Source organism: Falco cherrug, chromosome 16, assembly GCF_023634085.1.
Source record: "Falco cherrug isolate bFalChe1 chromosome 16, bFalChe1.pri, whole genome shotgun sequence".
Lineage (NCBI taxonomy): Eukaryota > Metazoa > Chordata > Aves > Falconiformes > Falconidae > Falco > Falco cherrug.
The window spans coordinates 4,026,987-4,046,090 of record NC_073712.1 but is presented as its reverse complement, the minus strand read 5'-3'; the positions used below and the strand labels follow the sequence as shown (position 1 = coordinate 4,046,090).

Below are 19,104 nucleotides of genomic sequence, written 5' to 3'. Positions count from 1 at the left end.
CACCCACCTGACCCCATGAACACCTTGAGACCCCCCCCAGCACCTGCCTGACCCCCCCCAGCACCCTCAGTATCCCCCTGCTAACCCTAAGACCCCTCCCAGAATCTACCCGAGCCTCCAGCACCATCAGACCCCCACCAGCACCGTAAGACACCCCCCCAGCATTCTGTGACACCCCCAGCATCTTCAAACACCCCCCAGTAACCTTAAGAGACCCCCAGCACCTGCCCGAGCCCTCAGCACCCCTGACCCCCCCCCAGCACCCCAAAGGCCTTCCACAACCAGGTCTGACAGCACCCACACGTCCTTCCACCCCCAAACACATCCTAAGCCCCCAGATCCATTTACCTCCCCCAGCCCCACCAAGCCGCACTCGTGCCCCCCGACAAGACCCACCCAGTGTCCCCCCGACCCCCCCCCTACCCTGCACCCCGTGGGGACAGGGATGCCCATTCCCGCAGCCTGAGTGACCACGTGGCAGGGGGGTCATTCCCTAAAAACTGTGGGGTCCCCACAGCCCATCCTCCTCCAGGCACCAAAAACTCGGGAGCAAGCAGGAGCAGGGGGGTCTCGGAGGGGTCTCAGCCTCTGCAGTGGCTCCAGTCCCTAATTGCTATTAAATTCATTTTCCGAGTCAGCGGCTGAGTGTGGCCGCGCTGGGTGTTCCCGGTATCGGTCCCTTTTCAGCCTTGGTGGTGGCCTTGACCCCAATGACCCCCTGCAGTTTATTTAAATTCATATTTTTATTATTTTTTATTAATATAGTTTTTAAATTTCAAATTTATTATAATTTTAAGTTATATTTTTAATTTTAGTTTTTATGTTTATATTTTTATTTATTTATTATTATTATTCTATTAATTCAAGATTATTATTTAATTAAATTCTGCAGTTTAATTAAACACTGTGAGAATAAAGCTCTTCCTATGGGGTTTGACCGCCCTGCCCCGTCGTCAGTCCCGCCGTGGGATGCGGGATGGGCTCCACATCCCATTTTTTGGCCTTTTTTGGGGAATGGGATGAAATTCTGGGAGAGGAGCCGCAGGATGGGGTGGCCGGGGCACCCAAAGCCTTGGCTCGTGAGTCGTGGGCTGTCCGCTTCCGAGGTGGGTGCGCCGAAGGGAGTGGGGGGCAGCACCCGGGGCTGGGGTCTGCCCAGGGCAGCCCCCCGAGCTCTTGCAGAGCGCCCCAAGAATGCCAACCGGAAACCACCTGATTTATTTTTAATTTTTTTTTTATTTATTTTTTTTTTTTAAATATTCCTGTGGTCCAAACAAACACGCGTTTCCCTCCTGCTGTTCCCATCGCGGACCTGGACCCTCGTGCGTGTGGTTAGGGGCTGGCGAGCGCCAGGGGGGGTCCCGGGATGGCGAATTATTAAAGCTGGAAGCTGCTTCCAAAAGCAACGCTCCCACTGGGTTTTCCATCCTTTCTTCCTGCCCTCCTGGCGTTTCTCCCAACCTGGCCATGAAAAAAAAACCGTTTCCAAGTTTGGAGCAGAGGTCACGGGTGTTTTATGCTTTAGGCACAAACTCAGTCCTTTTTCCTAGACGGGGTTTCCAGCGGGATAAGGAGCCTTTCCGCTTGCTGGGCTGGGAAGCCCTTTGTTTGCGGGATTCCCTGGCCAAGCAGCGGGGTGGCAGGGCCAGGGTATTCCCGCATTTGCTGCCATCTAACGGGAAAATTCAGCCTCGACCACCTCAACTCTTCTTATTTCGCGAGGAAATAAAAAAAAATACATTTTCCTGCACCCTCCCACTGCTGCCCGGCAAGGCAGCACCCTCCGCACATAAACCCCAGAAATTCAGGTGAAGAGCAAAGCGGCTCCGATGGATGCTCCAGCGCACACACGGCTGGGAGGCACCATGGAGCCCCCCAAAAAGCACATTTTGGGGTTGACCAGGCTAAAATGGTGCTTCTCTTCCCATGCAGCATATGTGCAACATGCGCTTGAATTTATATGATTTTAACATAAACCAGCAAAGCAGAAATAGTGAAAACGGGCCCCAAAAGCCTCAGGAAAAGCCATGGTTAGGGTACCCCAAACACCGGCTCCAGGCAGAGCTCTGGGCTGAGTCGCATCAACTCCTCCTGAGGAGCTGCGGTCTCCAGGCTGCTCCCACTGCTCCATCGGGAAAAATATTTTATAATGAAATACGGGAAAGAGGGATTGGCATGGAACAGGAATATAAGTATATTGCATTAAGAAAGGAACGGGAATATAAATATATTGTATTAAGAAAGGAACGGGAATACAAGTATATTGCATTAAGAAAGGAACGGGAATATAAATATATTGTATTAAGAAAGGAAAGGGAATATAAGTATATTGCATTAAGAAAGGAATGGGAATATAAATATATTGCAAAGGAACAGGAATATAAGTATATTGCATTAAGAAAGGAATGGAAGCATAGATATATTGCATTAAGAAAGGAATGGGGGCATAAATATATTGCATTAAGAGAGGAACAGGAGCGTAAATATATTGCATTAAGGAAAAAAAAAAGTCTTTTAATGATGGAGCCAATGGAAGGTGGCTTGTGGAGGCTGCAGGAAGGCTTAGGTGCTGGAGTGGTGCAGAGGTGCCGGAGCGGTGAGATGGGGCATGCAGAGGAGAGAACTCGTCCCTAAAAGACTTAAAAATTCCTGTGCCACTGCCAAGTTGGACCCTGCCTGGTGGAGCTCATAACCCTGCCGTTTCTGAGTGTGAGCTTGGTCCACCAGCAGCCTCATTTCATCTCCACCTGCAAATCAACCCACCTGTCATTCCCACCGTCGGGTATCGCATGGAGCTGCTCCATCCAAAGGGATAATTCTGGGAGCAGCAGAACCAAGCAGCCTGCTCCCGCCCGGCTCCATGCCTTGCAGGTCTCTCCCACGGAGATTTGGCGTTGTCTGATAAAGGCTAAATTTAAACTGCAGTTTTTCCATCAACACGGACGTTAATTAGTCCCAGTCAGCCAGGCCTTTATTGGTACCGACGTCGGTACGTCGCGGAGCTTTGCAGTAGCTGCCCGCTGGGGAGTGCCAGGCAGCCCACGGATCCCACAACTGCTTGAAGCAGGGAAAGGGAAAACAGGTCCATAGACATGGCATCAGGAGCTCCCGAGCCTTGTTTCCTTGGAAAGCTGAGCTATAAACAGTTACAAACATGCAGAATGATTTTTTTTATATTTTTTTTAATATATAGTGTCATTAGAAAACCAACCCTTGTTGTCACAGTATTTTTGTCAAGCAGAAACTGGCTACTATTATGCTTTGCCAAAATATACATATAAATAATGACAACAAAAAGCAAACTCATCCGAGCAGAATTATTCCCCCAAATCCACATGTAAGCGTAGCCTTTAAATACATCTGTTGAGCTGCTGGGCAGCAACACAACACATGCAATATATAAAAATACTGAAATAAACCACTTATATTCTTATTTATTTAGTCTGGATGTCTTTCTCTGCAAAAGTATAGTTCTCTGCATCAAGCTGTAAAAAGAAAAAAAACCAACAACTGGCAATTGTGACATGGTCTTGTTTAGATTTTTCATGCTGCGTTTTAAAACTGATCCAGGATATAAAGAAGCGGCCACAGTTGCAGCAGGGCAGGGTGCAGCACCTTGCTCTTCCCTGCCCACCCTGAGACGGCTGCAATAGTGCAAAAATAGTGCAAAAAAGAGTTTTTGCTAGCATTTACCTGACCATACATTCCGCCAGCCCGGTGCTCTTTCAATTAGCCTGGACCTGCTTTTTTTTTTTTGATTTATTTTGAGCAAAGTTTTTAGTAGTTTTCCATCAAAACCCGTTACTGCTCACCGGCACGATGGACCAGGAAAGGGCAAAACCAGCTTTGCTGTGCCTGATCGGAAAGACTGAGCAAGTGCTTTTAGGATATATTGTGTATCTCGTCGTTCCAGACCCAATCTGATCGGATGACAAAGCCAGAGCAAAAGCCACCACTGCACAGCAGCACCGACCCCAACCCCCTCGTTTTATCCCTTGGCCTTCGGGTGACTCCCCGATGTTCATTCCTGTTATCCCAAGACTCAGCTTTGCTCCCTGCTGCTTCCCAGTGTCATTCCAGCACCTCCGACCCAGCTGGGTTCCTTTTCTGCCTCATTCCTTAGCCCGGGTTTTGTCTCCTGAAGAACGAGGTGAATTTTCCTACTTCGGGAAATCCGCCCATTTTGGAGGGCTCGTGTGCTGTGGGATAACGGCAGGAGATGGACGGGGAAGGGGCTGGGGGACAGCCAGTTCCTCCACAGTGGCTTTTGCTCAGCATCCCGGGGACATGAGGGGGGGAAGGCACAGGTGGGGGGAGAGGTGGTGCCTCAGGGCTACTTGTATGCTTTTCTGGCTGTTGCTGCAGTTTCAGATCACAGCGAGGGCTCTGACCACATCAGCAGCAGCCCTTTTTCTTCTGGGGTGGCTTTGGTACCTCTTCTGCCTTAGCTTTCAACTCATCCTCACGAACTTTGAGCAACCTGGAAGAAAAGGAAGCAAATTAGCCAGGTGTTACCCCCCCAGTTTGTATCCCTGTGCTATATGTCTCGACAAACATCGGGAAAGGATGCTCAGCGTGGCTGGAAGGAGTTAGGAGCCTTCCCGGCTCATGATTTGAGAACCATGGGTTCTGCTAAAAAATGCCAACCTAAATCAAATCGCAGGCAGAATTTATTTCAGTCAACCCGTGGAGAAACCAGCAGCATCCTGAAAAAGGTTAATTTCATTAATGTCCTTGCCATGCTGGCTGTTCAGGAGACAGCGCTCATCCCCGGCTCATTCCAGCCCTGCACACGCTGCTCCGAGTTCTCCCCACGTCTGGGCACAGGGAGTCTCTGGTGATGCTAACACCCTGGTATTTGGAGTTAAAAAAGCCAGGAGGGAGCCCAGTAAATTCAGGACAGCTGGCAAAATCCAAGCACATGGCTCACCTGATGAGGCTGACCATGGACTCGGAGACGTTGTGGCCTGAGGCAGCGCTGCATTCATAAAACATGAGCTGATGCTCCTGCAAGACACAGAGCCCGGGGAGAAATGTAATATTCTTGCATTGGAATAGCTTAATATAACCATGGGACAGTCACAGACAAGGGGGAACAGGAGGGTCTCGAGGAAACAAATAACTCAATAACTTATTTACTGGGGTATGAGGGTGAAATCCAGCTTTTCTGGTAGCTGCAACACCAACTTTTAATACCGAGGAAAAGGCTGCAGACAGAGCAAGGCGTGATACTCTTGGGTTAGCAGAGAAAATACGGAGATGTAACTAGGTGTTCCCATGTCTTTCGTGCCTGTCAGTGACTGGTTTGGGGGAAAAAAAAGCATCTGACCCCCAATCCTGCCATCTCCATTTGTAAACTGGTCAACAGATACTGGCCCAAATCCATAAATTTTAAAATTAAGTTGGTAAAGGTGAGATTCTTCTTGCCTAATTTTTATTACTCATCTATAGTTGAAGAGTTTAATCACCCTTTAAGCTTTTCAGTATCTTTAAAACAGGACAGGCTTAGTGGTTTTAGTATTTAAGTGATGCTGGGAAGACAGGTGATGCTTCACAGCAAAGATAAGAGAAGCTGAAAACGTTTTGATTTACAGATCCAGTTCCATAAACTGTTTTACTGGGATGGTGCTGATCAAAATGAAGACGGCAAGGGGAAAGCAAGGCAGGGAGGGGTGAGAGATGGGTTCAGGGACCACTTTGCACCACGGATGCACGGAAGGCGAGTTAAGGGCTTTCATGTTCCTCCGGGTGCTCAGGCTGGGGGCACCCACCCTCAACTGTCCTGCCTCGCTCGGGCGGGCAGCACATCACGGCAGGACCAGCACCCACCTTGGCCAAGCGCTCGCCCTCCTTCGTAGGGACCCGTCTCTCCGCAGCGCAGTCCGTTTTGTTCCCGAGAAGCAGAACAGCAACTCCCTCCTCTGCTCCCTCCTGGGCCATGAGAGAGGGAGGGTCAGGAGCGTGTCACCCTGCCTCGAATCACAGCCAGGGGTACCATGAAGGATGCCCACACGTTTGGGCACATAAAACCATAAATTCTTAAACAAGTTCAATAGCATTTAAGAAAGTGATTTTTTTTTTTTCTTCCCCTTTAAATCATCTGTCCTGGTCTATTAACAGGGCAGGACAACTGGATGAGTTGCCCTTGTAGCGAATTCCCTTTGTGCTCAACCTCAGGAACCCTCTGGAGGATGCTCGGGCTGGGATTTATGGGCACTGAGCCAGGCGACATCCCATTTTGTTCCATTTGTTTTTGAACACTGGCTTTGTACTTGACTGGAAATCTCTGACAAGAAGTTTTTAGTAAGACACAAGTTACGTCCCATTTCCCAGGACTCAAAGTGGACTGTTCTTCATTTAAAAGTGTTCTTAAAATAACTTTCAACATTTTCCATTTCCCCGTGGGGTTTTTAATTTTTAAAAAAAGTTGATCATTATCGCAACGATGCTATCAACAAATTACCCCAGGAAACACTTCAAAAATGTGAAAGTTATCAGTATGAATTTAAATCCTCTGAGAAAAAATATTTTCTAGCCAAAGCAAAGCAGAACACCCTTTACAAGGGGCTTGGTCCCCCCAGCTGTCCATCCCTAACTGGTGGCAGAGGGTGGGCTGATCTTGGGGTCACCACCGGTTCCAAGACTTCGGGGGCAGAACGAGGTTTTCCCGTTTCACCCACCTGGATGCAGCTCAGCCAGTACCGCACGTCCGAGAAGGAGTACTCCGATGTGATGTCGTACATCAGCACCACCCCGTCCGCTTTCCGAAAAAACTGCTTGGTGACACTGTGGTACCTGCGTGCATGTTAAACCATCACCGATACGGTCCAAAGGAGGTTTTGCCTAGGAGCGATCTGAAATCCCAGTGGGAAAGCTGGGAATGCGCGTCTACAAAAAAAGGCAAAGCCCAGATTTTGCTCTTATCCTGATTGCTGAGGCTGTACAAACAGCCCAAGTGCTTGTTTATATCTTAATTACTTCCTTTATTATGCTTTATCAGATCACATACTGCAAAGTCCCTTCTGACCCTTGCTCAGCAAAGCCAGCATCGTTCATCACCACGGCATCCGCCAGGAAAAAGAAAACCACAGGCTGCTCTCCGCAAGCAGACAGCACAGCACCTCACCTTTCCTGACCAGCTGAGTCCCACAGGCGGAGAGCAAAGCGCCTGTTGTCCACGATGAGGTGTTTGATCTGATAATCCAGCCCTAGGGAACACAAAGAGGGATGTTCTGATGCTGTAGCGTTCAGCCCTGTGGCAGGGGATGGATGGAGAAGGCCCGTGGGGCAGTTGTGGTCTGAGGCTGCAGCTCAAGGGCCTCATCCCAAGAGAACCTCCAGGTTTTAGCTCTTTAGCGGTGGGATTTTGGGAAGGTCTCTGATCTCACAATGAATAAAACCAGGTTGGTTAAGAGAGGAAAACACAGAGGAAAGGCAAAGCAGAGAGAAAAGCACTGGGGCTGCCGGTATCGGTGCCCTAGAGAGGGCATGGAGGACCAGCACCGCCTGGTCATGAGCATCCAGACGTGTGATGCTGGTGGTCCTACGTGGTCCTTGGTTGCATTGCACGCTTGGCATGAGCTGTAACATGCGTGTAGCGAACACCAGCAGCTTGCGGGGTGGAGGGAAGGGAATGGCAATGGAGACCCCCAGGTGGGTGCAGAGCTGTGCTGGAGAGGAGCTGGAGGACACCTACCTACTGTGGCAGTGAGGTGCGGGTTGAAGGTGTCGGCGTGCAAGCGGTACAGGAACGATGTTTTGCCCACATGGGAGTCCCCAACAAAGAGCACGTTGTAGAGGTGGTCTGGGTCCAGGGGGGCTTCAGGACAACCCCTCAGGGCAGCTCCTGACCAACCTGCAGTCACAGCCCTTGGCTCTCCTGGGCTGGGCTCACCTTCTGAGCTTGTTTTCCACCCAGCCTCTTGCATCTTCTCCTGTTGACCAACACTGAGGTCTTCGCTCTGTTCTGGCAAGAGCCGCCCCTGGGGCTGGGTGCTGCTGTGGGCTGCATCCCCCAGTGCACAGTCTCTGAAGACCATCCCCAGCTGATCATTCCCAGCATCTTCCTCCTGTTGGACCCTCGTGTGAAGGGTTAATGCTGGTGGCACCTCTTGTTTTGGAGGCTCAGCAGGTCTGGCAGCTACCTGCTCTGTTTCCATCACATGCTGTGGCTTCTCCTCCGGCTGCTGGGAAGCAGCATGAACCACCATCACCTTATCTGCCTGTGCGGAGACCTGCTCCCGGAGCTCGCTTTGGGCTGCCTGTCCCGAAGCACGTAGCTGCCACACATCTGGAACGAGAACATCCTCCTGCATCGCCGTTCCCAGCTTTAGCGTGCTGATTTGTAACGGCACCTCAGAGACGGGGGGAGCCAGCGCAGACACAGGGTCATCACAGCCTTGCTTTGGCCCTAGACCCTGAGGTTCCACTAAACTCCTTGCCCCTGCCTCCAGCGCCTCTGCCTGCACCACTTCCAGCCCTGGAGCTCCATCCAGAGGCCTGCCCTCCGCAGCAATCCTCCCTCCCCGCAGTAATCCCAGAGTCTGGGGATCCTCCAGGATCTGCCCATCCTGGCCAGTGAGTGCTCCCAGCTTTGCTCCCGGCTCAGGACCCTTGCCAGCAGTGGCGTGCTCAGGGCATGAAGCACCCTCAGCCGGGGGGGACACGTGTGCCCCCGCAGCAGCTCCCTCCCAAGGACCCCTGGCGTGGGCAGCACACAGACCTGCCTCTGGACCCGGAGCCTGGCTCTGCTCCACTGCCCACAGCCCAGCGGCGCCCAAGGGTGCCAGATCTGCCCCCATGCTCCATCCTGAGGTTGATTTCAGCTCCTCCTCCTCTGTAGGTGGCTGCACTTTTGCATCAGTGCCCTGAGCCTCCAGCGTGCCCAGGATGACAGCCTCCTCCCCTGGCCGCACGCCCGCAGCAGCCCCCTCTCCCTGCGGATCAAGCCCAGGCTCGTGGGGCAGCTCACGCTCACCCTCTGCTCGTTCCCCATCCTCAGCCTCCTCTACGAGATGTATGGCTGCAGGCTCTCCCCCTTGATGGGGGGTTTCTGGGCTGGCACCCCCAGGCAGCTGCACATCTGCCTGGGCATCCTCTGCCTCCACCAGTTCCAGTAGCTCTGCTCTGTCGCCCTGAGCCAGGGGTTGCACATCTGGAGCCACGCTCACTCCCTGCTCTGTCCCTGGGGAACTGACCTCGCTCAGGAGCTGCAGACCTGACTCCAAGCTTCCTTCTGGAGCCAGTCTGAGCTCATCCACCTCTGCAACCAGCTGCACGTTGCCATCAGTGCCCTGAGCCTCCAGCGTGCCCAGGATGACAGCCTCCTCCCCTGGCCGCACGCCCGCAGCAGCCCCCTCTCCCTGCGGATCAAGCCCAGGCTCGTGGGGCAGCTCACGCTCACCCTCTGCTCGTTCCCCATCCTCAGCCTCCTCTACGAGATGTATGGCTGCTCCTTGGGGGGTTTCTGGGCTGGTACCCCCATGCAGCCGTGCGTCTGCCTGGGCATCCTCTGCCTCCACCAGTTCCAGTGCCTGAGCCTTAACTGGGAACATCCCACACGGGTCTGGGCTCCCTGCAGATGTTCCTGCTGGGGAAGGGCCCTCGCCGTGCACCGCAGCAGCGCCCATTTCTCCCCCCAGCCCTAACTCTGGTTTATCCTCCTCCCCCAGCGGCTGCACCCCCGGAGCCCCCCTCCCTCCCTGCTCCAGCCCCCAGGAGCCGACCTCACTCGGGGGCTGCAGAGCTGCCTCCACCTCTGCAAGCAGCTGCACGTAGGCATCGCCGCTCTGCGCCTCCAGCGGTTGCACATCTGTTCCCGCTCCACCTTCCTGCACACGGGTGGGTGGCAATGCCACTGGCCATGGCGCCCCTGCACCCATGTGCCCCCCCCATGACGTGTCTCCCCCTGCAGACTCACCGGGTGGCTCCATCACCCTGAGCCACATTACCTCCACCTCGGCCTCGGCCCCGGCTCTGCTGCTCCCTCCTCGCTGAGCCTGGGCTGGCAGCACGTCAGCATCCCAGGCTTCTCCCGGGAGCTGCAGCTCCTCCAGCATCCCGGGGCCAGGAGCCACCGTCACCTCGGGGAAGGCACCGTCACCCTGGGCTGCTCCCATTTGCATCTCATCCTGGGATGGTGGCTCTGGCTCCAGGTGCTCTCCTGGCTTTATTTCAAGTCTCTCGGAGAGCCCCAATGGCAGGGCAGCCTCTTCCCCCAGCGCCGTGCCCGTGGGCTGCGCACACTCACCCGGAGCCACAGCTGGATGAGGCTCATCCGTGGTGAGCCACCATCCCACTACCAGGCCTGCCTCCCCGGCCTCAGGTGGCCCCACACCTGCCTCCAGATTTTCTCCCTGGCTTAATGCCACTTCCTCAGATTCTCCCAGGACCTGTGCCTTTTCCCAGCCTGTTTTTTCCTGCGTCCATCCTGCTCCCTCCACCTCCATCCATGCCTGCTCCCCTGCCTCCATCCATGCCTGCTCCCCTGCCTCCATCCGTGTCTCCTCTCCTGCCTCCATCCGTGCCTGCTCTCCTGCCTCCATCCGTGCCTCCTGCTCCCCTGCCTCCATCCGTGCCTCCTGCTCCCCTGCCTCCATCCGTGCCTCCTGCTCTCCTGCCTCCATCCATGCCTGCTCCCCTGCCTCCATCCGTGTCTCCTGCTCTCCTGCCTCCATCCGTGCCTCCTGCTCCCCTGCCTCCATCCGTGCCTGCTCTCCTGCCTCCATCCGTGCCTCCTGCTCCCCTGCCTCCATCCGTGCCTCCTGCTCTCCTGCCTCCATCCATGCCTGCTCTCCTGCCTCCATCCGTGCCTCCTGCTCCCCTGCCTCCATCCGTGCCTCCTGCTCCCCTGCCTCCATCCATGCCTCCTGCTCTCCTGCCTCCATCCATGCCTGCTCCCCTGCCTCCATCCGTGTCTCCTGCTCTCCTGCCTCCATCCGTGCCTCCTGCTCTCCTGCCTCCATCCGTGCCTCCTGCTCCCCTGCCTCCATCCATGCCTGCTCTCCTGCCTCCATCCGTGTCTCCTGCTCTCCTGCCTCCATCCGTGCCTCCTGCTCTCCTGCCTCCATCCGTGCCTCCTGCTCCCCTGCCTCCATCTGTGCCTCCTGCTCTCCTGCCTCCATCCGTGCCTCCTGCTCTCCTGCCTCCATCCGTGCCTGCTCTCCTGCCTCCATCCATGCCTCCTGCTCCCCTGCCTCCATCCGTGCCTCCTGCTCTCCTGCCTCCATCCATGCCTGCTCCCCTGCCTCCATCTGTGCCTCCTGCTCCCCTGCCTCCATCTGTGCCTCCTGCTCTCCTGCCTCCATCCGTGCCTCCTGCTCTCCTGCCTCCATGCTTTCTCCCAGTGCTCCTTGCAGATGCTCAGCCACCTGTAACATCAGCTCCTTCGCACCAGCACCTTTTCCTTGTGAGAATAACATCCTCTGCACCTCCTCCGGGCTCTCCCCCTGCTCTGCCCCTGGCTCCTGATCCCTGAGGTGCCCAGCTCCCATGGACGCACCAGCCTGTGTCACGTCTGGAGCACAAAGCTCAGCCGCAGCTGGTCCCTCGTTCAGGTCTCCTTCAAACACCTTGTGACCGGTGTGGCTGGGGAGGGCGTCTGGCAGGACCCCAGGAGTTGTGCCTTGGGCTGTGCCTTTCTCCAGCCCCATTTGGGGCTCAGCGTCATCCTGGAGGTGATGGGCAGTGTCTGCCGGTGTGGGGGGTGCACCCAGTGCCTGTGGCTTCAGCTGTTTGCTCAGAGCCACTATTGCATCATTCATCTCTCTTAGCAAAGAGCTTTGGTCAGAAAAGCATTCCTCCTTCAGAGATTCTGGGAAGGGGTCCTCTTCTGCAGAGCTTGCTCTCCTCGGGGAGCCCAGAAGGCTTATTTCTGCTGGCTGCATTTCCCAAACCCTGGAGAAGGCAGAAAATGCAGGGGTCAGCCCAGTCCCCACGTTGGGCTCCATCTCCCTCCTGCCCACCTGGGCTGATACCAGGGGGTCTCTGATCTACGCCCCCCCCCCCCCCCCATCCCTCTCCAAACCCCATTTCATTGAGCCCCCGGGTGTACTGGAGGCTCACGTGGGCAGCGATGGTGACAGGGAAAGGGGGATGCACACCCACGGAGCCTGACCCAGGGCCGTATCCTGCCCAGCAAGTGAGCGTGCCTCTTCCCAGGCTCCGCGTTCACACTATCGGAGATGAAAAGACAACTCCTGGCCAGATGTGCTGGGTGCCTGAGCCAAGGGGGTGATGCAGGGCGACAAGCTGGGGCAAGAGATCTGATCTCTGGGGTGAGAGATGAGCGAGTGGAAAAGGAGCATTAAAGGGACTAAATATCGTGTTTTCCCTGGGGAGGGTGGAGGACTTGGTGCTCAGCACCAGCTCGCAGACCTCGGGAGCGCAAGCTGAAGCAGCAGCTGGTGCTCAGGACCCCTTACACTCGGTGGGTGCTCAGGACCCCTTACACTTGGTGGGTGCTCTTGGATTTGGGCTTGCCGCCGTGGGACCCCAGCCTGATCCGCATCTCGGAGCGGTATTTCTCTCTCTTCTCTGGACTCATCTGCAGTGAACAGGGTGGGAAGAGGAGAGAGAAAAGCGTTGGGCGAGGGAGCGCTTCTACCTGAATCGATGCTGAGCTCTCTGGCAGGTATCCAGGTGTACTCACCCAAAATCTTGGGGGTACCAGCACTAAGGGGCTGCTACCCCCCTCCCTTCCCAAACACCTGTATGGTACCATGCTGACCCAGTTTGAGCAAGCTTTTAGGGGAGGCACTGCCTCTGCTGCAGCAGCACCCCGTGCTCTTGGGCTCTCCGGCAGCCCCAGACCAAACAGCACAAGGCTCCGGAGCACGGACACCCTGTCCCATCCCCATGCTCCCAGTTGAAGTACCTGTGGGGACACTGGTGTCTCGCCAGGCAGCTCTGCCACCGCTCTGTCCCTGCAAACACAGAGCACAGGGGTGAAAGTGGCAATTGCATCCCATTCACCACGTCCATCCCTGCCCCAGGAGCAGCAATGGGCTGGAGCAGGACAGCAAAACCCACGACCCATGGATCAGTCCCGGCTGGGTCCCTCTGGGTGAAGGACATCCCCATCTCTGCTGGCACTGCCCTCAGGAGACACGTTCAGTGCGTGGTGCTGACAGTCCTGGCTTTTTTTCTGATGCTTTTCACATCAAGCCACGCTTAATCTGCACCGTGGAGACCATTGAAGCACCGTGATGGCTGAGACCCATCAAACTCATTTCTCCATCTGCTGCAACCCCCAGGGGCAAATCACGGCACGAAGAGGGACACGATGCTCACTCAGCTCCTCACCCCAGCTCCTCCGCCTGCTCCCAAGCCACGGCTGCTCTCGCTGTCCGCAGGCGCCCGTGGGTCTGCTGGAGCTGCTGGTGGAGGTGCTGCAGGCGGTCCTCCAGCACCCGGTTGCTCTCCTCCAGCTGCTGGTTTTCGGTGCTGGTGGCTTGCTGCGTGCTGCGGAGGCTGCGGCACCGTGTCTCCAGCTGCGGGATGGCAACCAGGACACTCACACCCCGCCAGAACCCCCGTGCAAAACAAAAATAAATAAAAAAAAAAAAGGTGGATAACCTTCTCCTCTAGACCTGGGGCTGAATTTCCCTGCCACCCCCCAAGAGTGGTGGGTGGGAAACTCAGCTTGGGTCGTCTGGGGATGGAGGGGATGGCAAAGGTGGGGATGGAGGTCCTATGTGACAACCTGCATCAGGGGCTGGTGGGGACAGACCGGGATCAGCTGTACAGCTCCGTGCTGCTGTTACAGCCCGGCTGGGGTAGCCCATAGGCACAAAGGGGGGCTGGGGACTGGGGGCTGGGGCCGTCTCACCTCCATCTGCGCCGTGACCAAGCGCTGCACCTCCCTCTCGCTGGCATCCAGCACTCGCTGCAGCTCTGCGCCGTGCCGGTGGCTCCGGGCCATGCTCTGGGATGGCAACAAGGACATCAGCACCCACTCACCCATCTGGGAGCTGCCGTGGGGGGTCGGGGGTGCTGGATGCCCCCCGGCATGGGCAGCAAGGGGAGAGGAGCAGCCAGTGCCCCACCTCCTGCTCCAGCCGCTGCTGCTCCTGCCGAATCCGCTGCTCCAGGGCCTCGCAGAGCTGCTGCACCTCCTTGTCGTGCTCGGCCACGCGCCTGCTGGGGACAGCAGGGCCGGGGGGGGGGGTGGTCAGACCCTGCTGCAGTGGGTGCTGGCCCCTGGGACCCCACATCGCCCACGGGAGCTGCAGCCGGGTTTGCCTGGAGGGGTTCACCCCGCAAGGACCGTCCAGCAGCCCCAGTCCGGCACTTTTGCCATCCCACGAGTGACTGCAGAGGGAGCCGGACCCCAGACATCAGCTCCCAGGGAAACCTCCACTCCAGCCACTGGTGGAGAAGCACCCCAGTTTCTCCCTCCTTGGGTACGTCTCCACGGCTGGGGTGAGCAGGGGCCCCATCCCTGTCCCCATCCTTCGCACCCCGTCCCTCTCCGCTGCCCTGGCGTGACTCACGTGTTCAGGGTCACCTCCAATGCCGCCTTCTTGCTCCTGGCTTCCTGGATGCGGTGCCTCATCTTGGCCAGAAAGTCCTCCAGGTTGCCCAGGAGTTGGGGTTCATCCTGCCGGAGCTTCACCCAGAGCTGCCATATCTCCTGTCTGCTGGGAAAGGGGGGTTTTGTGGTGAGCATCCCCCCCCCCGAACCCCCCCAAGCTGGGCCAGCTATGGGGTGCTGGGTCGTTTAGCTCGCACCGTTCAGGATGTGCGGTCCTGGGGGACAGGTGAGCATTGGGGTGATCGTGATCCTGTCCCCTGCTCCTGTGCTTGGGCCAAAGGCACCTCCAAGCCACTGCTGGGCTTGCTGCCTGCACGGAGACCTCCCGCCCCAAGCCTTTCCATCCTGCAGGACACCCATGGGTGCTAAACAGGGTGGCTTACTCATCAGAGACACTGTCCATGCCCAGCTGCTCCATAAAGGCGGCGAAGTGTCTCTGCTCCTCGCTGTCCGCCCCCTCCAACGCCGGGCTGGGGAGGACCAAGCGGACCCTCCGGGATGCTGTTTTCCGCCGGCGGTGGCCCATGGCAGCTTTGTGGGAGCTCAGGAACTGCCCTGCTGACAGATACCCCCAAACCCTCCGTGTCCGGCCAGGGGGACAACAAAGCCCAAACCCCAACACTTCTCACCCTGTGGCTCCAATAAGCCGCTGCAGCACAATAGAGCGAGTCATGGGCTGAGACCCAGGCACGGGGACACTTTTTGGGTCATCCTGTGCCACCCAGCAAGGGGAGAGTTTCAGGTTCCCCCTGGCAAAGCACCGAGGCTGTGTCCAGGATCAGCCCAGGCTGCTCGGAGATGCGTGCTGGCACTTACGGAGCCCGGCAGTGAACTCCTCAGTGCTTAACTGCCCGGTGCCGGCAGCATCCAGCCCATCGAAGACGAGCTCCAGCTCCTCTGTGCTGCACGGGAAATTTTCCTCCTGCAATTTCTAAAACCAAACCAAATCAGGGGAAAAACCTACCCATCATCCAGCTTCCAGCCACCCCGGTAGCATTTGACATCCCCATCCCATACCTGCATGTCCGAGCGGGTGACAAACCCCGCCTGGTCCTTGTCCCGCTCCCTGAAGATGTCCTGCACTCTCTGCACCATTTCGGATGCCCACGGGGGCTCTTCGCCGGGGCCGGGGGCTGCTGCCAGTGCCTCACCGGAGCCTTCACGCAGCTGCTTGCGCCGGCTGGAGCCCAAGCGCCGGCCCTTGGCAGCCGCCCGCTGCTCGGATGTGGCTGCTGGCTCCATCCTGCCAAGGGGCAAACCGGTGCTGAGCCTCGGCCGGCTCCCTGCTTGCCAGAGCCCTTTGCTCCGGCGTGGGGGGACCCAGCTAGAAACTCGTTTTGGCTGGTGTGAAGGGCCCCAGGTTTGGCAATAGGAAGAGGCGCTTATCTCTGATTGCGCAGCACAAACGGAGCCTCCACCAGCAGCGAGCACCAGCTGTCCCTGCCGGCTTCAAGCCTAGCACCCGCCGGGCGAGCAGCTTCTCCTGCCACTGGCCAAGTGGTCACCCCAGATCTCCCCTGCTTTGCCCTGGCTACAGAGGACGCGCAGGGCACCGGCACTGCCGGGGCTCGAGGGCCAACCGGGAGGTGACACTGGCAAAGGACCAGCCAAGGCGATGCTGGAGGTCTGGGCAAGACGTGGCGGTTCTACCTGCATCCTCAAGCACATCAGCAGCTTTTAAAATTCCTCCCCCAGCTCTCAGGGCTGTGAGTCACCTCCGGGGAGAGCTGCCCGAGACCTCGGCTGCTTCTCATCACGCCTTCGTGCTTGCCCCGGCTTGTGGGAGTTGAGCTCAGGACCCCCCCACACCCCCGGCGCCCCCCTCCCCATCCTGGGTGGGTAGCAGCGTCACCAGCAGCCACCGTGCCATCGCCGTGAGGGTTGTTCTCTGCATGGCAAAGCCAAAAAACCAAACGAGGGAAACCGCAGCCCCGGAGAGCAGTGACGAGAGCGGGGGCCATGCTGGCGCCGGCCGCAGCCCAGCTTTCCGCTCCCCACCTGGGGAGACCCCCGGCTGTGCCAGCCCCCTGCCCCTTTCCTTTTGCAATGGCCATTCTACTAAATCCCCAAGTGCACCAAAAACGTGGGAATAAGCCCCAAACCCATCCTCTTCCCTTAAAGCATGAGGGTCTTGGGCAATTGCTGGAGTCCCACTGGACGCTGGGGCTGGGGGGGGCAGAAGCCAGGTGCCTTCTGGTGGTCCCAGCCTCCCAGAGAGCAGAAGTGGGAGCTCTGGGGGGCAAGTGGGGTTGTTTATGGTGTGGAGAAGCCCCCAGTTACCTGCCCCAGCCCTGGGGCGGGGGAGGGGTGGGGGGGGCAAGCTGAACCCACCGCACCAGAGAGGGACGGAATGAGAAGGGGGGGCTGGGCTGGGAGCTGCGCACCCCCCAGCCCTGGCTGTGCAGGGATCCCTGCGGCATTACTGATTCCTGGCGACCTGCCCCCCCCTCAAAACACCCCACGCTGCTCCCAGCCGTCAGAAAAGGGACACCAGACACAATCCCCCGACAGGTAGCGAGAAAAACCTCCCCCCAGCTCACTGGTAGGAATTAAAAATCAAGTTTTCCTGGCTTTTCTCTTGTTTAAGGTGGTACAGGAGTTATCCCCGGAGCAGCAGAACTCACCTTTCCCACCTGCCGAGGGGGACCCTCAGGTCCGGGGTGCGCGGGCTGGCGAGGATGCTGCTCCCACGCCGAGGGTGTTCGTCCTGCCCCGTGCCGGGGTGCTCACCCCTCTCTTACCCAAGGCGGCTTTCCGTTTTCGGGTTACGCTCAACTGCCGGTGCTCACACGTTTCCTGTTTGCTACGTTGCAAGCGGGGTGCGGGAAGGGCCTGTCCGGAGGGTCCCTGTCCCCCCAGCCCCCCGATCCCAAAGCAGAGGCACCGGAGGCATCTCCAGCAGAATTCCCCATCCTTTCCTTCCGTATTTGCAATAGTCCAGCCAAGGCTGGGAGGCGTTTGGGGCAGAGGAAAAGCAGCAGAGAAACAGCAAACACTATTTTAAGAGCCCCAATAAGCCGAAGGACAAGACTTGATATAACCCGCCGGTTATAGCATCCTACCGAAGACCGGGCAAACCTGCAAACCTCCCCCACGAGGTTCTTTGGACCCAGGATTTGGAGGTTCCCCTTCGCTGTGCTGCTCACACCAACGTTTTTTCAAGGCTCCTGCCTGAATCATTAACTCAGTTTAAAGCTGGCACCAAACACGCCGACTGCCCCCACCCCCTGGCAAGGGCGTGGGGGGGGCAGGTGGGTTCTGTGCATTTTTCCCTCGCTTTAACTGCAAAATGAGAGAGATTCCAAGCAAGGGGAAATGCTAATTACTATCTCTAGGTTATAACTAGGATTCCCATCCCCTGGCTCACGGCGCAGGCATGGAGCAGGAGCCGTGGGGTGGAGGGTGATGCCCTCCCCGTCTCCCCCCATCCAAGCTGGGAACCGGCTGCGGGGGTGCCCAGCCCCATCGCACCCTCCTGGGACCCCAGCCCAGCAGCAGCCAGCTCAGGGGCGTCTGCAGGCGGGTGGAGGGCTCAGCTCTTTCTTCTCCGCTCTCCCAACAAAGCTGGCACTGGTTCTCCCAGGTGGAAGCAACCCCGCAGCCAGGCTGGGGTGCTCAGCTCGCAAAAGCCACCTCTGAACTCAGCTTGTCACCGTGTCTCGCAGCCCCCGGGGCTGTGCGCTGCCACATGAGGGCTGAATTTTGGCTTGGCTTTGCCTAAGGATGCTTTTTGGGGGAAAACCCCTCAATACCCCTGGGAGAGCTCCCCGATTCCTGTGCTCTGCCCAGCAAGACTCCGGCATCTTGCTCCCAGCTGCCGAGCCCTGCCAGCAGCCCGTGCTGCGGTGGGAGGGCACGATCCAGCCCCGAGGAGATGCCCAGCAGGTCCCAGTGAAAGGGGATTGAATATGGTGGGGAAAGGAGAGGAAGCGCCTGACCCTCCTCCCAGCCCCTCTCAGCCATCGTGGCAGGTTGGTCCCTGCGTCCTCGCTCTGCACTGAGGCTGGGCTGGGAAAGCAGCAAAATACAACCTGGGCTGCAAGCACAAGGTTTCCATCCATCCCTCAGCTGCTGGAAGCCCGGCACCGTTTTGCATCCCCAAAGCGGAGGGAACACGGTCCTCTTCGACCTGGGCGAGGAGATGCAGGGCTGGAGTCTCCCGGGGGGATGCAAAACTCCAGCAGAGGTACCAGCTCCCCCCCACCCAGCAGAGCCAGAGCCTGGCTGTCCTCAGAGCCCCACAAACGGTGACAAAGGACTATTTGCTGATTTATTTCTCGCTGCCTCCGCCGCTGCTCGTTGGGAGCAGCAGGCAGCAGCCAAGGGGGCTGCGAGGACTGACACGAGGAACATTAAAAGGGCTAAATCTGTAGGACTTGACTCAGCAGCAGCTAAAAGGCAGCAGGATTGTGCTCTGCAAACATTTCAAGGGGCATCAGCATGTGGGGGTGTCACCCAGCACCGTGGGGACCGGCAGGTGCCTTAGGGAGCCTCAGCTGAAGGATGACAGACGGTTGTTACCATCAAAATTTTGTTTTCACCTGGATCCTCTGCAAACAGGGTCATTTACC

The 19,104-nt window shown here is 57.2% G+C and overlaps 1 protein-coding gene across 3 annotated transcripts; it reads right to left on the bottom strand.

The window, feature by feature from the left end:
- Window positions 1–3,161: 3,161 nt before the first annotated feature.
- Window positions 3,162–17,528, bottom strand: RAB44 (RAB44, member RAS oncogene family). 3 transcript variants are annotated; one of them, XM_055727983.1, is made up of 17 exons: window positions 17,158–17,510; window positions 15,551–15,776; window positions 15,350–15,464; window positions 14,917–15,088; window positions 14,493–14,639; window positions 14,046–14,139; window positions 13,829–13,924; window positions 13,303–13,490; window positions 12,875–12,923; window positions 12,450–12,544; window positions 11,501–11,895; window positions 7,697–8,290; window positions 7,127–7,208; window positions 6,681–6,795; window positions 5,830–5,931; window positions 4,931–5,007; window positions 3,162–4,480 (listed from the first exon to the last, which is right to left on the bottom strand). In XM_055727983.1, the coding sequence occupies exons 2-17, from the start codon at window positions 15,773–15,775 to the stop codon at window positions 4,396–4,398; spliced, it is 2,631 nt and encodes an 876-aa protein (XP_055583958.1). In that variant the 5' UTR covers window position 15,776; window positions 17,158–17,510; the 3' UTR covers window positions 3,162–4,395. The 3 variants fall into 3 exon arrangements, with proteins under 3 accessions (XP_055583958.1, XP_055583959.1, XP_055583960.1); XM_055727984.1 differs by having other exon boundaries at window positions 14,046–14,136; window positions 14,493–14,636; window positions 17,158–17,504; XM_055727985.1 differs by lacking the exons at window positions 3,162–4,480; window positions 4,931–5,007; window positions 5,830–5,931 and having other exon boundaries at window positions 6,761–6,888; window positions 17,158–17,528.
- Between the last annotated feature and the right edge of the window lie 1,576 nt (window positions 17,529–19,104).

Coding starts and splice junctions, on each gene's coding strand:
- RAB44 (XM_055727983.1), bottom strand. CDS start 15,775: ATGGAGCCAGCAGCCACATCCGAGCAGCGGGCGGCTGCCAAGGGCCGG. Junction 14,640..14,916: donor ATGGACAGTGTCTCTGATGA/GTAAGCCACCCT, acceptor CCCCTTTCCCAG/CAGACAGGAGATATGGCAGC. Junction 14,140..14,492: donor TTGGAGGTGACCCTGAACAC/GTGAGTCACGCC, acceptor TGCTGTCCCCAG/CAGGCGCGTGGCCGAGCACG.